The sequence below is a fragment of the Sorex araneus genome, chromosome X (assembly GCF_027595985.1).
Source record: "Sorex araneus isolate mSorAra2 chromosome X, mSorAra2.pri, whole genome shotgun sequence".
NCBI lineage: Eukaryota > Metazoa > Chordata > Mammalia > Eulipotyphla > Soricidae > Sorex > Sorex araneus.
Genome location: NC_073313.1, coordinates 79,698,111 through 79,713,080, shown reverse-complemented (window position 1 = coordinate 79,713,080; position 14,970 = coordinate 79,698,111). Strand labels below are relative to the sequence as shown.

Sequence of the window (14,970 nt, the reverse complement as noted above, 5' to 3'; positions counted from 1 at the left end):
ACTGCAGCTGGGCTGTCTCGGTTTCCTGGGTCCACAAGGAAGCCCTCAGCTCTAGCCCTGTGCCCAGGTGGAGTTACTGAGGCAGGAGGTGAAGGAGAAGGAGGCCGACTTTCTGGCCAAGGAAGCCGAGCTGCTGGAGGAGCTCGAGGCAGCGCGGGTCATGGATCTACAAGAATGTGAGTAGGTATTGCCAGGAAATAGATTCGCAGCTTCTGAAATGTTTTGATCTTAACCACTGGCGGGATTGATGGATTGCAGTTTAGCAGAGCGTTTTCCGTGCCGACGGTCCACGCATCAGCTGCTGTTCACTTCACTGCAACTGTTGCTCCGAGTCCCTCTTCCTCTCCAAGCTTTGAAGGGCAGGGGAAAGAAATCCATACAAACCTCGGATCGGAGCATCCTAACAGCTCTCAAGTCCTTAAAAGGGGAAAAGCTCAGAGGGTCCTTAAACATTTCCCCTTACCCCCAGGCTGGGTTCAAACTTCAACTCCCCGGGTTTGCCCAAGTCCCACCCCTCGCCTGTCATCTAATGAATATGCAAATGAAACATAATTGGCAGCCAATGGCGTGGATTCTGGTCACATGGTGCCCGTGGTAGGTGAGCGGCCCGAAGTTGTGTGCGGGGAACAGAGACGGCTCTCATTCCGAGGCGAGCGCCCGAGCGAGCGCGTTCTGATGCTTGGGCAGCGGGCCCGGGGGCTGGGGCGGCTGTAGTGGTGGCAGGAGCGGGCAAGGGGGTGGGGGGGAAAGGCCCCGAGGGCTACACACGCTCACACTCTCAAGTTCCCTGGGAGGGAGAGGAGGTGGGGCTGCAGGCAGCAGAGAGATCGCGGGTCGGGGGGGTGCAGTTCCATCCGTCCAGTCCCCATCGCCCCCTTTCCCTCGGGCTCCCCGCGTCCCGGCTCGGAGAGAGTTGAGGGCTCGGGTGACGGTGCGCGGCACCGAGGGCGAGTGAGCCGGGAGCGCGGGGAGCGGTGCCCGGGGTGTGGGGAAAGATGCCCATCCTGCTGTTCCTCATAGACACGTCCGCCTCTATGAACCAGCGCACCGACCTGGGCACCTCCTATCTGGACATTGCCAAAGGCGCCGTGGAGCTCTTCTTGAAGGTAAAGGGCGCGGGGGGGACGGAGGGGGCGCGCTTCCCGGGGATGGGGGAAGCGGTGCTGCTGCTGCTGCTGCTGGAGATGCGTGTGTAGGGGGGGGAATCGGGGGTGCTTCGGTAACGCTTCCATCGCCCCCCTCCTCCCGTCTCCCCTTCTCCCTCCCCTCCGTCATCCGACCTCCTGCAGCTGCGCGCCCGGGACCCGGCCAGCCGCGGAGACAGGTACATGCTGGTCACCTACGACGAGCCCCCGTACTGTATCAAGGTAAATGGGCCATCGCAGGGGTGCGGTGGGCGGGACGCGGGAGCCGGGCTTCCCGGGCGGCGGAGCGGGGTGGGGGGGTGGTGGTGGTGCGCGGGTGGCATCCCACTCCCCCCCCCTCCAACCGCCGTCCACACACCCCGCCGCGGGCGGTCCTGCAGGCGGCCGGCCGGGCCGGCGGCGCGGGGGAGGGCGCGGAGGGCGGGCGGAGCGGAGCCGTCGGAGGCGTCCCCGGGGCCGCGGCGCGCGCGGGCCGGGCCGGCCGGGGCCGGGAGGGGGAGCCCGGGGGAGGCGGGGAGCGCGGCGGCCTCGGAAGATGGCGGACATTTTGCTTTTGTATGAGCCAGAGAGGGAGACTGAGGGCGCTGCTGAGGTGGGAAGGAGGGAGGGGAGGGGGCGGGGCGGGAGGGCCCGGGAGCCGGGGGGAGGCTGCGGGGCCTGCCCCTTTGGGGCGCACCAGGCCGCGGCTCCGCCCCGCGGTGCTCCTGCCGGCCGCGCGGGCTTTCCAGCGGCCGCGGCTCCTCCCCCGGGCCCTCCCGGCCCCCCTGCCCGCTGCTCCCCCCCTTCCTACCGCTCCCCTCCCCTTCCTGCCGGGCGCGTGGCACCGCCAGCCACCCGGCTTCCCTCCCCAGGTTGATCCCTAGGCGGGCGCGCGCCCCGCTCCCCCATCAAAGCAGCCTCGACCCTCCGTGCCAGCCTTCCACGCCCCCCTACACCCGGGCCAACTCTTTGCCTGTCTGTTTGCAGGATTGGGTCGGGTCGAACCCGGCTCTTTAGCAGACTCGGTCCAAGCCCGGGAGGGTTGCGGTGAGAGGGGGCAAACGGCCCGGGGTGGGAACGCACTGGGTGGCAGAGCCCTGGAGGGACTGGCGTGTGTATACCCCCTGGCGTCGTGCTCCGCTCGAGGGTTGTGGTAGCCGCACTGGCATGGGTCCGGGAAGAAAGAAAGGAGCACCCGACTGCACGCAGTTAGAGCCCCAATGGGCTGCGTGGGAGCCCGAGCTGCAGGGTCTAAGTAGGGAGAGCGGACGTTTCCTCCGTGGGGCGGTTGATGTGTGTACCAACGGTGAGAAGATAAAGAGCCGCTTCGCCTGCGAGGGCCCGATAAATGAAGGCCACCAAATCATCCTGCCCGAGTCCCACTTGCATCTTGAAATATAGAATCATACCGAATTATATAGCCCTTGGTTCCGAACCGAGCAGGGAAGGCTCCATCTACACGTGTTGTGATTCCTCGCAGGGCAAAGAGGTGTTGTCCATGGGTGAAACCTATCAAAAGGACTAGTGGGTCAAAAAGAGCCTATGGGTTTTTTTTTTTTTCAGAAATAGAAATGAAAGGGAGGATTTAACTTTCTAATAAGCAGTTTCACCGAACAGTTTGATTAGTGGGTTCCCCCTGGAAAGTCTTCTGGTTTTGATGCTTTGTTTTCAGCTTTTCTTTTATCTTTTTAGAAGAAAATGGAGCAAGCTGTTTCAAAATGCCATGAGCTTTTTTTTTAAAATGTCAGTTTCCCAAAAGGGTGTGACTCCCCACCCCCCACACACATAGAAAAGCAGATGTTTGTATATCCTAAGTCTGAATGTGGACACACTGTAAGTAGTAGTACAGATAAGATACCACCATATGCACTGTGACTATTTGAAGTCCTCCTAATTTGAGGTGCTAAAAGAGATAAACCACAAAAGCAGTGTCTTTTTTCCACTAAAGGAATAGCGTGTTTTTTTAAAAATCCTGAATGCTAAGACTGGTACCATAATTTTTTAGAATCTTTATAAAACTCATGGCAGTATATACAGAAACTTCGAGAATAGAAAAGAAAGTCATATCCCTCTTAGTCATCATTACTTCTCCTTACCTGGCATTGTAATCACATTGGAAACTCAGGTTGCCACAAAAATATTCACACGTCACAACAGTAACTTATCTATGGCATTTTAGAAGTCCCAGAGAGTTCTCTGAACTGAGAGGAAAAGTTAAATTTTGTTTTTAATGGCAATTTCATCTGTTCTTTATATCCTGCCATCTTATATACTACATATTTTCCCTAAAATATTCTTCCAAGTTGCATTTGATCGATTTTTCATATGTAGGTGAGATATCTGAAGGTTCTTAATGCCCGTTCCGAGCAAATCGATGAACAACGGGACAACCGTGACAGTGACAGTGCCTTATTTAGTCTGCATGTTGTTACAAGGATGTATAGATTTTTCATTTTAATCTTACGTAGCTACATAGATGGTTAGGAAATGGGTGGTGATCTCAATGATGTTCTTGTCACTTTGCCATCTATACCTGAATTACTAAAGCTAGACCAGGATTTGGTAGTGTTTCTTTTCTCAGTCTCTTTCATCCACACCCTCCTGCCTTCGTCACACTCCCTTCAGCAAATGGTAACTTCTTCTTCTTCTTCTGTTTTTAGGACCACCTACTCACTTTGGAAGATTTGAAATTTGAAAACAGCTGGTTAATTTTTCTTAACATTAGTCTTCTGCTTGCTAACAGATGGGAGCTATGGCTGTCTGCTTTCTTTCTTACTGATTTTCAAATAGGTATTTCTGTGATTGTCAGGAGACGTCTTAGTTACTGCTTAAAACTTTAGTCTCTCTTAACAGAGCCTGAAGTTCTTTCAGCAAAGTGATATTAGATAACACTTTTTATAGCCTATTTCTCTTCAGAATAGGGTGGATTTTTCTATCTCTCTAAACTTGAAGGACCCTTGTTGATCTCTTCTCACAAGAACTGCTTATTTCTCAGGTCTTGGTTATATCCAACTCTAAATACTGCAAGACAAATTTTATTTTCTACTAGTAGATTCCATTCTACCGGTGTGGTAACAGGCATGCGTTGTGCATTTGGTGGGGAGGGTTTTATTTTTCCTAATAGCCATGGAACTATTCCCAGTATATCCACTTACAAGCTCTCACAATAAATCTTGTTGTGAAAAGTTACTGTGACTGGAATTTTTCACTAATGTATACTGAGTATGTGAATATAGTATTTCACCTAGGACTTAGTAACTTTGTACTTCATACCCCTTAGGACATGACTTTATGCTCTTTTAAAATTAGTCATACCTGTTACTTGCCGTCGGTTTTGCATGGATGGAATTAAGTTTGATTGGGGACCATATAAAAAGGGTATGAAATGCAAGCATTTGTGCTACATCTGTTTCAAGTGTTGTTCCGTAGACATGTTTTATACGATGTCATAGTGTTAACACTAGCTTTATACAACGGCATCTTTAATGTATACAGCTAAGTGAAATTCTTTTTAATATTTTAAAATTTCTATGATCTTACAAAGCGAAGTGGTGTTTCTTCAATAATTATTGGAGATGGTATAACAGGAGACAGTATAATGGTTAGGTGGTATGCTGCCTTATTTTCCTTACACCACATGGCTCCCCAAACATTGCTGGGTGCAGCCCTGGAGGTTGTGACTTTGGGGACCCCCAGAGCACCCAAAGTATCCTGGGTATGCCTGGCAATGCACGGCCCAAGCAGCATTGCATCCTCTGGCGCTCTTGAGCTGAACCAAATGAGTGGCTACGAATTACCAGTAGGGACCCTTACCAATAGTTCCTGTGTGGGCTCTGCTGTCTTATATGCTTTGCGATGAATCATAATTCCCTTTAAGTGACAAAGAGAGGTGTGCTTATGACTACTGCTAATTCTGAGCAAATCAAGGGAGCCAAGAAGAAAGCCACGAGAGCACAGTAAATAATTATACATAATAATGCATGTACTCAAAATAGTTTGGTATTTGAAGGTGCTTTCTTTAATAATTACTCTTTAGGGAAATAAATAAACAAAAAAGGAAGTGATTTTTCTGGAGGTAGGTGGAACACATGTATAAACTGTGGGAAGTTTTTTTTTCTCATTTACTAGGGAGGACTGTTTCTTTGAAACAGCCCAAAACTGTAATTTGAAAATTTCTTGAATGCTGTTTTTTCATATCTTGTAACTAACTCTGCTTATTGGTATCTGTTTGGTTTTAACAACATTATATCAACAAAAGGCATAATTTGGCTTACAGTTTCAGGAAGTAAATTTAAGCCATTTTATGGTATGTTCCAAAAATTTATTGATATTTTAACTAGGGCAGGGGGGTATACCTGAGTACAGGCCTAATTTGGAAAGGGTGAAATTTTAAAAGAATCTCTCACTGTGGCTGTAGCACGGTAGCACTGTAGTTCCGTTTTTCATCGATTTGCTCAAACGGGCACGAGTAACTTTTCCATCGTGAGATTTATTGTGAGACTTGTGTTCACTGTGGCTAGAAGCTAAAAAAGTGCTTTGGGGTGAAATAGTAAAAGAGTTTGTTACCTAAGGCCATGCGAAGTGCATTTCAAAGTCAGTCTTTCCCCTCTGACCGTATTTCCTGTTCACCTTACTCATTGGCTGCTTGAAGCATAATTTAGTTAATTTGGGAGAGAAACCATTAACAAAATTAAAAGAAAACATAGTGAATAGGAGAAAATATTTGCAAAGTATATATCTGATACAGATTGAAGCAAAGATATATAAATAACTCGTACAACTCAATAGTAAAAAACAGTCTGACTGAAAAAATTGGAAGAGGACATGAATAGATATCTTCCAAGACATAGATGACCAAGAGGAACATGAAAATATGCTCATCATCACTAATCAACAATAAAATGCAAATCAAAGCTACAGTGGCATATAACCTAACTCCTGTTATAACATTTATCATAAAAAAGTAAGAGCAAACATTGGCAAAAAGGGCAAGAACAGGGAATCCATATTCATTACTGGTGGAAATGTGAATTTGTGCTTCCACTGTGGAAAACAATATGGAAGTTCCTCAAAAAAATGAAACTATCATATGATCCAATAATTACAGTTCTAGGTATTTATCCAAAGGAAATGAAAACATTAACTCAAAAAGCTATACATACATAGTCATTGCATCATTACTTACAATAGCTTAGATATAGAACAATATAAGTATCTATCAGTGGATGGATAAATAAAGAAGTTGTGGGATGTTAATTCATAGATCATGAATGGACTATTTGTGGACCATAAAAGTGAATAAAATTTTGCCATTTGAAAGAACATAGATTAAGGGTATTATGTGAGGGTATAAATCTAATAAAGACAAATATTGTATGATCTCACTTAAATGTATAACCTTTTTAAAAAATCTACATTCATTAGATACAGAGAAAATATTAGATTGATAGTTGACAGAGGGATTGCAAGTAGGTAGTTGGTGACATGGATTAAAGAGATAAAAAGTGTACAACTTTCTTTATAATATGACTTATAGAAGTATAAAGTACAGTCATAATAACTGTAGTTGTCAATACTGAAAGTTGCTTAGAGAGTGAATCTTGGATAAGTCTCATCGCAAGAAAAAAATTCATAAGTCTGTGGGGATGGATATTAACAAAATTTGCTGCTATCATATCACAAAATAAAAATGTCAATATGTTGTATAGATCTGAAACAAATATAATGTTATATGTGGATTATATATAAACCAAACAATCGATAAATAAAGGTGCTTGGAATAATAGACTTTCCCTTTAAGAGCTGAAAATGAAGGGGTTAGAGCTTGAGTGACAGCTAATAAAAATAACTCCCTGACACTCCTATACATAAAGAGTGTATGCCACTTATCTAGCTGTACTTTTATTGGATTTTGCTGTCTTGTTTTTTAGTGAATAAAATATTCCTTGTTCTTTAAAAAATAATTATTATCAGAAGATCAGATCTCTGAGAAAACAAGTTCTCCTCCTGTGTTTCAACTTCATTGCTCACTCAACTGGACCAGTGTTGCTGCAACCACTCATTTGGTCTCCCTGATTTTGGTCTTGCTCTCTGCTGATTCTACTCCCCTCATAGTCTCCAGATAGGCCGTTCTTTTTGGTTTTGATATTGTCTTTTGGATTCACACCCAGTGATGCTTGTGGTGCTGGGGATCATACCCACCCCTCCTGTATGCAAACCATGTGCTCAAACCATGAGCTATCTTGCTTGTCCAGATCGGTCATTCTTTATTTTTTTTTCTTTAGCCACACCCAGCATTATTCAGGGTTTCATGGATCTAGGCTCAGGGAGCACTCCTGGTGTGCTTCAGGGACCATATTGTTGCCAGGGATCGAAACCCAGGTCCCGGGGTCAGCCATTTGCAAGCATGCGCCCTACCCAATTCTCTATCTTTCCAGTCCCTGGATAGGTCATTGCTAAAACAAGATTAAAGTAAAAAGTCATTCCTCTATTAAAAATCAGTGTTTCCCCATTACATCGCTAAATAAATTCCAACTACCTACCTTAGCTTCTAATGCCTTTCATAATCTGGCACTATCTTACTCTTCCAACCATGCCTTTACTCTCTTCTCATGAACTTAAGGCTCTGGCCACAGTGAGAATTAGCTGTTGTTTCCATATTCATTGTGCTGCCTACATCAGTGCCAGTGGATACATTATGCCCTTTGCCTGGCAGATACAGCTTGGCCTGTCATATCTCAGCTCTTCATTCTATATTCTCAAAAGTTATTCTAATACTTTGCCCCATCTTTACTCTAAAGAATGTAGTAACTCCCTTAACATGTCCAGAGCTCAAGTAGAGCAATTGCCATTTTATATGTTTGATATTCAGTACTCATGTTGGTTTTTATAATATGAGATGTTAAGGACATATATGTTTGTATCCCAAATACTGAAGGGAGCTCCTAGATTTTATTAAATATTCTAGGTATTCAATAAATGGGGGTGGAAAGATTTCAAGTCTCAGCTTTCCCCTCATATTTTTATTACTCTTCCCCCAAAGGGCAGTCACCATTAACGATCTTTTATGTTTGGTATTCACTATAGTTAATATTTTCATTTATATTTGGGTTTATGGTATGTAGAATCACAACTTTTTCCATAAAACCAATGTATATATGTCCCCCTTTGCTTATTTATTGAGTAAAATACAATATCCTTAATGACTGAGTTTTTACAGCGTTACACAGACATGTAACCTCCACCCGAGGTCGCCATACACAGCATTCATTAATCTAGAAAATGCCTCTTGCTTCTTCCTGTGACCCCCTCCTCCTGCAAATAATTCCTAGTCAAACTTCCATTGTAGTGATGAGATCAAAATGGTGTTTCCGGAAGATAATGACAAAGGACTGCTGTTACAGCAATCTAGGAATTCATTTACCATTCCTTCTGTTAGCACCCTCTCTAAGCCAGATTTTGTTATAGGTGTCTGAGGTGACCAAGAAAGACCTGGCCCATGGGAATTTCAAAATAGTAAAATACATGGTCTTAAGTCATCAAAGGTCTTGAAGATTGTCGCTGGGAAGAAGAGACTGGAAATTGCGGATTAAAGTAAAATTTGTATTAAGAATTTCAACTCTTAAACATTAGGTTAGACATGAGGGAGGGAAATAAGGTGGACAGAACACAAAGAGAAAATTCAATTATGAGTAAGTTGAAATATAATAGCAAAGGCAACAGGAGTTTGTAGCTCCTCCTAGATGAAGAGTTATGAAGTAGATTTCAAGAGAAATTGGAAGCTAGTTGCCTGTGTGCACGTTTGGTTACTGTTGTACAGAAACAAGCATGAGAGGTGGGAGAGATGTAGTTGCAATTGCCGGGTTTTGCATTGGTGCTGGCCATTTGAGAGCATTTGACCCTGAAGCTGGGACTGTGGTGGGAGGCATGGCAAAAGGACAGAGCACATGTAAGGAAATACAAATATTATTCTTTTCCATTGCTTCAGGAAGGTAATTAAAACTGCCCAGCCACAGGGTTCTTGTCAGTTTCAGAGTAGTCAAAAAAGGCAGCTGTTCCACAGCTTAGGGAGAAATATGTTTCCAGAGAAGGCCAGGATTGAAGGACCTTCTGTATGGGGGAGGGGGATAGGGATGAAGAAGGGAACTGACTGGTTTAATTTAGGCGCTTAAATGAAAAACTCTTTGTAAACATGGCCTCCAGTTCCCTTTTACCGAGACTGTAAACAGAGATCCAGGCAATTCCTTTGTGAGCTATTGGAAGCTTGGAACATACTATCTCCTGGATACCAATGTTCTAAATGGTGATTAGGTTCCCAGACCTTCCTCCCCAGGAAAGCCTTTTTAACCCTTAATGTCACTTAGCCTTAGAACCATTGTGTTTGTTATTGTTTCTACTGGGAAGTGCATTTGGGTATCCAAGGTGAAGTGTTAAAAACACATCCTCCCAGCTTCCTCATATTTCAGGGTGAACTAGTGCCAGTGAGGGGTGGGGACACAAAGAGGGCAAAGGCCTGAGGTGGCAGTGAGGTTAGCTCTTCAAATATACCTGCTATTTCTGTCTTAGATCAGCTATATTTGCTCTATTCAGCATAGCACCCACTAGCCATTTAAGTTTACTGAGCACTGGAAAGGCAGCCAGTCTGAATCAAGATATGCTGGAGCAATAGCACAGCGGGTAGGGCGTTTGCCTTGCACGCGGCCGACCTGGGTTGGTTTGATTCCCAGCATCCCATATGACCCCCTGAGCACTGTAAGTAAGTAAATAAGCAGAACCAGCAATAGCCTCTGTGCAAGGCCAGGTGTGACCCAAAAAGTAAAAAGAAAGATATGCTATAAGTATAAATTATAAATCTTGAAGATGAAGTACACAAACCTATGAAATAGCTCGACAGTTTCATATTGATTGCAAGATGTCTTTTGTTGTGCCTGGGATGGAACTCAAGGGCCACACACATGAAACTCTTTATTTTTAATACGGCAATTTGAAATTATTAAGTTACATAATGTGTATTGCCCTATATTTCTGTCAGACAAAAGTGTTCTCAATATTCTTTGTTAAGAGGTTTATAATATTCATGCCCTAGACGTTATTCTTAAGGAGGGCCCTTTGGCTGGAAGCTCTATTTAAATGAACCCCACCATAATGGGCTCATTTTTGCATGAAAGGTTATCATACAGTTCAGAGTTGATGGGTTGATAACCCCTAGCCCTGGAGCAAAAATATGAAAGCATCCTATTTTTGTTTGTAGTAAAAGCCAGTTTGGTAACAGACTTTTGGTTATGTTATCACTCAACCAATGATCCAACTGGTTGAGTTAGACCTTTTTCCCCCTAGACTGAGTGTAAAGCTATATGTATGTGTGTGTGTGTGTGTGCCGCGCGTGCGCGCACGTGCGCACGTGCATACATATGGACTCCTAATGAAACTATAGTAATTCTGAATTCTCTGTTATGTGCTCATCAGGCTCACAAAATGTTCTATGCCTTTAGTGTTATTTGGAATATATAATATGTCCCTTATTATATATGCATAGTTACTTGATCTAAGTTTCCAGGAGCAGTCTTCTTCAAGAAAACTAGGATAAAGGACAAATTATCTAGCTTGGCATAATGTAAAACCTAAGAAACAAAGAGGGTTTGTATCACTGCTCTTATTAAAGGCTCACTTGATGTTCGCTAGCAGAACTCTTGTCTTATATCATGCTGAAGTCATTAGTAGTGTTAAAAAGAAGGGGACATTCCCCCAGTAGGAGGACTGATGTGATTATATTTCTCTAAGCTCAGGAGTGACTATATTAACCTTTTTGTTACTGTGATGACATCCATTTATTGAGTAATTCCAATGCCTAATTCTGAGGGTGCATGAAAGTATAGTTATATTAGTGAATAGCATATGCTTGAAGTATAACCATTTTGTACCCCTGGTTTGGGATCCTCCTAAAACGCGTTTTATGTTCAAAGCTATATCTGTCTTTTACAGATATACTTTGACTTATATGTATTTCCTTGTAATAAGGAGCATTAATATGATACTTTGCAATAACATCAGCTGGTATTTACTGAGTAATGTTTTTATACAGACAATGTGCTATTAAATTTAAAGTATTTATCTTCCCAACCAGCCTAAATCGTTGGTACTATTATTATCTCCATTTAACAGATAAGGAAACCGGGGCCTAGAAAGATTAAGTAGCATTGATAAATGCTAAGCCAGTTCTGTCTCTATTTCTGACTCATTAATACTGAGCCGTTTCACTTTTCTGTATTCATGGCATGGCAATCTTTTAAGTAATTTCTATGGGATCTGGATCCTGTTTTAATTATCCTAGTACTAATACTTGCTTTTGATAAAACAGTGTTTCTATCATTGTAAGTGTTCAATGAATATAAATTATTACTTGGATGCTACCATTTTTCTCATTTCTCTATTTCTAGGTGAATAGCATTTGATTGTAAAACACTGTGACCTTTGTTTTGATGTCCCATAGTTGTGCTGCTACTCGTAGGGAGATGTGGAGTTGTTGGGACTCTCAGTTGCTGGAACTTGAGTAGTGTATCTGGATTGGAGTTTGAGGTTGAGGCCTGGTGACCTAGGTCAAGTAAGACTCAAAAAGAAGAGAGACAAGCTTGCAAAAACACCAGGATAGTGTTTGTCTACATAGTGCCTTCCAGAAATTGATTTGCCTGCCATCTTTATTTTGTGAACCTTCTAAAAAATGTTTTTCTTATAGTAAAGGAAAGATATTCAGTGTACACTACTGAAGCCATTTTGTTTCTTTATTCTATAACCTGTAAGAAAAAGCAGAATCGATTTTATAAAACACCTAAATGCACCATGCCATCTTTGCAGAATTCTAAGACTATGTCTCATCTAATGATGCAGCAGCCCTCATTCCATCAGATCTCTCACTTTCCTCAAACTATACCCTTGCCAATGCCTTTTATTTCTTTGCTGCTTAATTAGGTTTGTAAGGGGTGAGTTTCAGAGGGAAAATGGTTGTAAACTTGGCCTCAGGGATCTGAACCAGAGATAAGTTCTCCGATGACACTATGTCTGATGTTTGTAGAACAAGTGGTTTCTGTATCTTAAACCACATTTGTCTTTTCATGCTTTGTGAATGGAAGTGGCTCTTTTTGGGGCCTGGGGGATTTGGAACCACGCCCCCCCGGGCTCAGGGCTTATTCCTGGCTCTGTGCTTAGGTGTCACTCCTGACAGGGCTCAGGAATCATACAGGATGCTGGGGATTGAAGCTGGGTTGTCTGGGTGCAAGGCAAGTGCCCTACCTTCTGAACATTTCCTAATGGAAATTTTTCTGTATTTATATCCTGCCTTGCAGATCACATGGTTCAATAAGCTTAGAACCAAGGGACAAACTGTGGACTTTAATACTATTGAACGAAAGACTTGAAACTGTTATGCTTGTGTAAGTAAGGATTAGTAGTAAGAGATGTCAATACTATATATTAAGGTCTTAGGATTTACTAGATAGGGACTGGGAAGAATTTACTAACAGTTATTGTCTTTTTCCTTTGACTACATTTGAACTTGTTACTACTCCTTACTTTAAGAAACATATCACCTCCTCTGTTTTCTTTCTCAGCACTTATCTCGGGTATTTCTTTCCCTCATTTCCAAATTTGTTCTCTTGGTAAATGAGTCCTATCTCATTTGTGATTTCAAATATGCCTTCTTCACTGATGTCTCTCCATCTTTAGCATCTCACCGAGGCATATCTAGCTGACTACAGAACATCTTTACTTGGCTGTTTACCCTGCCTTCAGCTCATGGTTAGTATTCCAGAAAGTCTCCTTTTGGCTGTAAAGTAGAGATTTCCAAATGTATTTGTCCTACGACCCTCTTTTTAAGAAAACGTTCTCTCAGTACTCCCCTAGAAATCTACTTGCTGTAATCAAACAGAAATAACTTTCTTCCAATTGTACTTGAAGTTATTTACTGTAACCATCCCACTTCGGTTGGCTTGGAATACACTTTTCTAAAAGCCTATCCCTCTTCTATATTTTTGTATTTTAGTCCCTCAGGATAAAAAGTCAGGCATCCTTTTGATCCTTTGATCCTGCCCTTTTATATCTTTTCCTGACTCATCTATCATCTCTGTGAAATGTATCATTATGTTTCCTCAACAATTTTGCCATCATTTGATTTCAGATTCTGACCTTTTAGACTTTGATCACTATACCAAATTTCTATGGGGTCTCCAAAGTACCTTTCAAATTCATACTCTACCCGCACCAACTGCTAACTTTAAAAAACTGGCCAGGGGCTGGAGCAATAGCACAGCGAGTATGGCATTTGCCTTGCACAGGGTCAACCCAGGTTCGATTCCCAGCATTCCATATGGTCCCCCGAGCACCACCAGGAGTAATTCTTGAGTGCCTGAGCCAGGAGTAACCCTTGTGCATTGCCAGGTGTGACCCATAAAGCAAACAAAACAAAACAAAAAACTGTTCAGGGGCCGGAGCGATAGCACAGTGGGTAAGGCGTTTGCCTTGCACTCGGCCGACCCGGGTTCAATCCCCGGCATCCCATATGGTCCCCCAAGTACCGCCAGGAGTAATTCCTGAGTGCAAAGCCAGGAGTAACCCCTGAGCATCGCTGGATGTGACCCAAAAAGAAAAACAAAACAAAACTGTTTATACCATTCTCCCTTCACAATCTTTTAAAGCTTTTCCATACCTGTGGTCTGCTCCATGAGTATGTATGCATAAACTTATTTCCCACCATTTCTCTACAATAATTCTGCACTTCAGCCAGAGCTGTCACTCCTACCTAAGTTTGGCTCCTGATGCCAGGGAACAGCAGGCAAAGAAGGTAGAAAGCCAAGATTGCTGGGGACATTGGAAAAGAGAAGATGCAGGCCGAGAGATGTGGTCCATTAAGTGTCTGACTTCAAGGGGAAGCTTAGCAGAAAGTGTTTAAAATGCTATTATAACTGATGGGGGAAAACAGCAGAAGGAAGGGACGAGGAGCTAGAGTATGTGACCTTTTGTGGTTGATTAGCTTGAACTAGACTTAGATGTTTTGATTTAAATTGGCCTGAAGTTGCCTGGGGCATTGCTGTTTAATCAGAAACTTGGTCTTTTGGTGTTTGTCTCAGCAGAAGAGAGCCCACATAACTAGAGTGTAGACAATAGATTTCTAGGGAAAATATCTGGCCTTTTTTAAATTTTTAAAATTTTTTTATTGGACTGGAGCAAGCACAGCAGGTAGTGCATTTGCTTTGCACAAGGCCAACCCAGGTTCGATTCCTCCGTCCCTCTCGGAGAGCCCAGCAAGCTACCGAAAGTATACCGCCCACATGGCAGAGCCTGGCAAGCTACCTGTGGCATATTCGATATGCCAAAAACAGTAACAACAAGTCTCACATTGGAGACATTACTGGTATCCACTCGAGCAAATTGATGAACAACGGGACAACAGTGCTATTTTTTATTAGTGAATCACTGTGAGGTACAGTTACAGACTTACAGACGTTTGTGCTTGTATTTCAGTCATACAGTGATCAAGTGCCCATCTAACCTTTAAAATGCAGCCAAAGCACTGGAAAGTTGGGAATCCTTTCTGATTAATTTTTTGGATGTAATACTGAAGATGTGCATAGCAAATGCTCTCCATTTTTCTTAAAAGCTTGCATCTGTATATAAACACTGTTAACTTGGCTTCATAGTATGGTTTTAAAACTGTGTTAGCAATCTTAACTATTCGTAGGTACTTTTATTAAAAACCAGATACAAAAACTGGTCATAGGAAGCCTGTCTGGTAGATTATAGCCCCACTACTATGGACATCTGGCAAATTATGTCACTAGCAGCCGTGTAAAGAGTG

The 14,970-nt window shown here is 43.2% G+C and overlaps 1 protein-coding gene across 5 annotated transcripts in view; it reads left to right on the top strand.

Moving 5' to 3' along the window:
- The first annotated feature begins 771 nt into the window (after nucleotides 1-771).
- LOC101554386 (integrator complex subunit 6-like) overlaps nucleotides 772-14,970 on the top strand; it is an 82,126-nt gene continuing 67,927 nt past the window's right edge. For all 5 annotated transcript variants that reach the window (XR_008627340.1, XM_004606557.3, XM_004606556.2 and 2 more), the window contains exons 1-2: nucleotides 772-1,106; nucleotides 1,290-1,367. Coding sequence is in view for 4 of the 5 variants with exons in the window: in XM_004606557.3 (XP_004606614.2) it covers nucleotides 996-1,106; nucleotides 1,290-1,367 (189 nt within the window). In the remaining variant the exon portion in view is untranslated. The remainder of the gene's footprint in view (nucleotides 1,107-1,289; nucleotides 1,368-14,970) is intronic.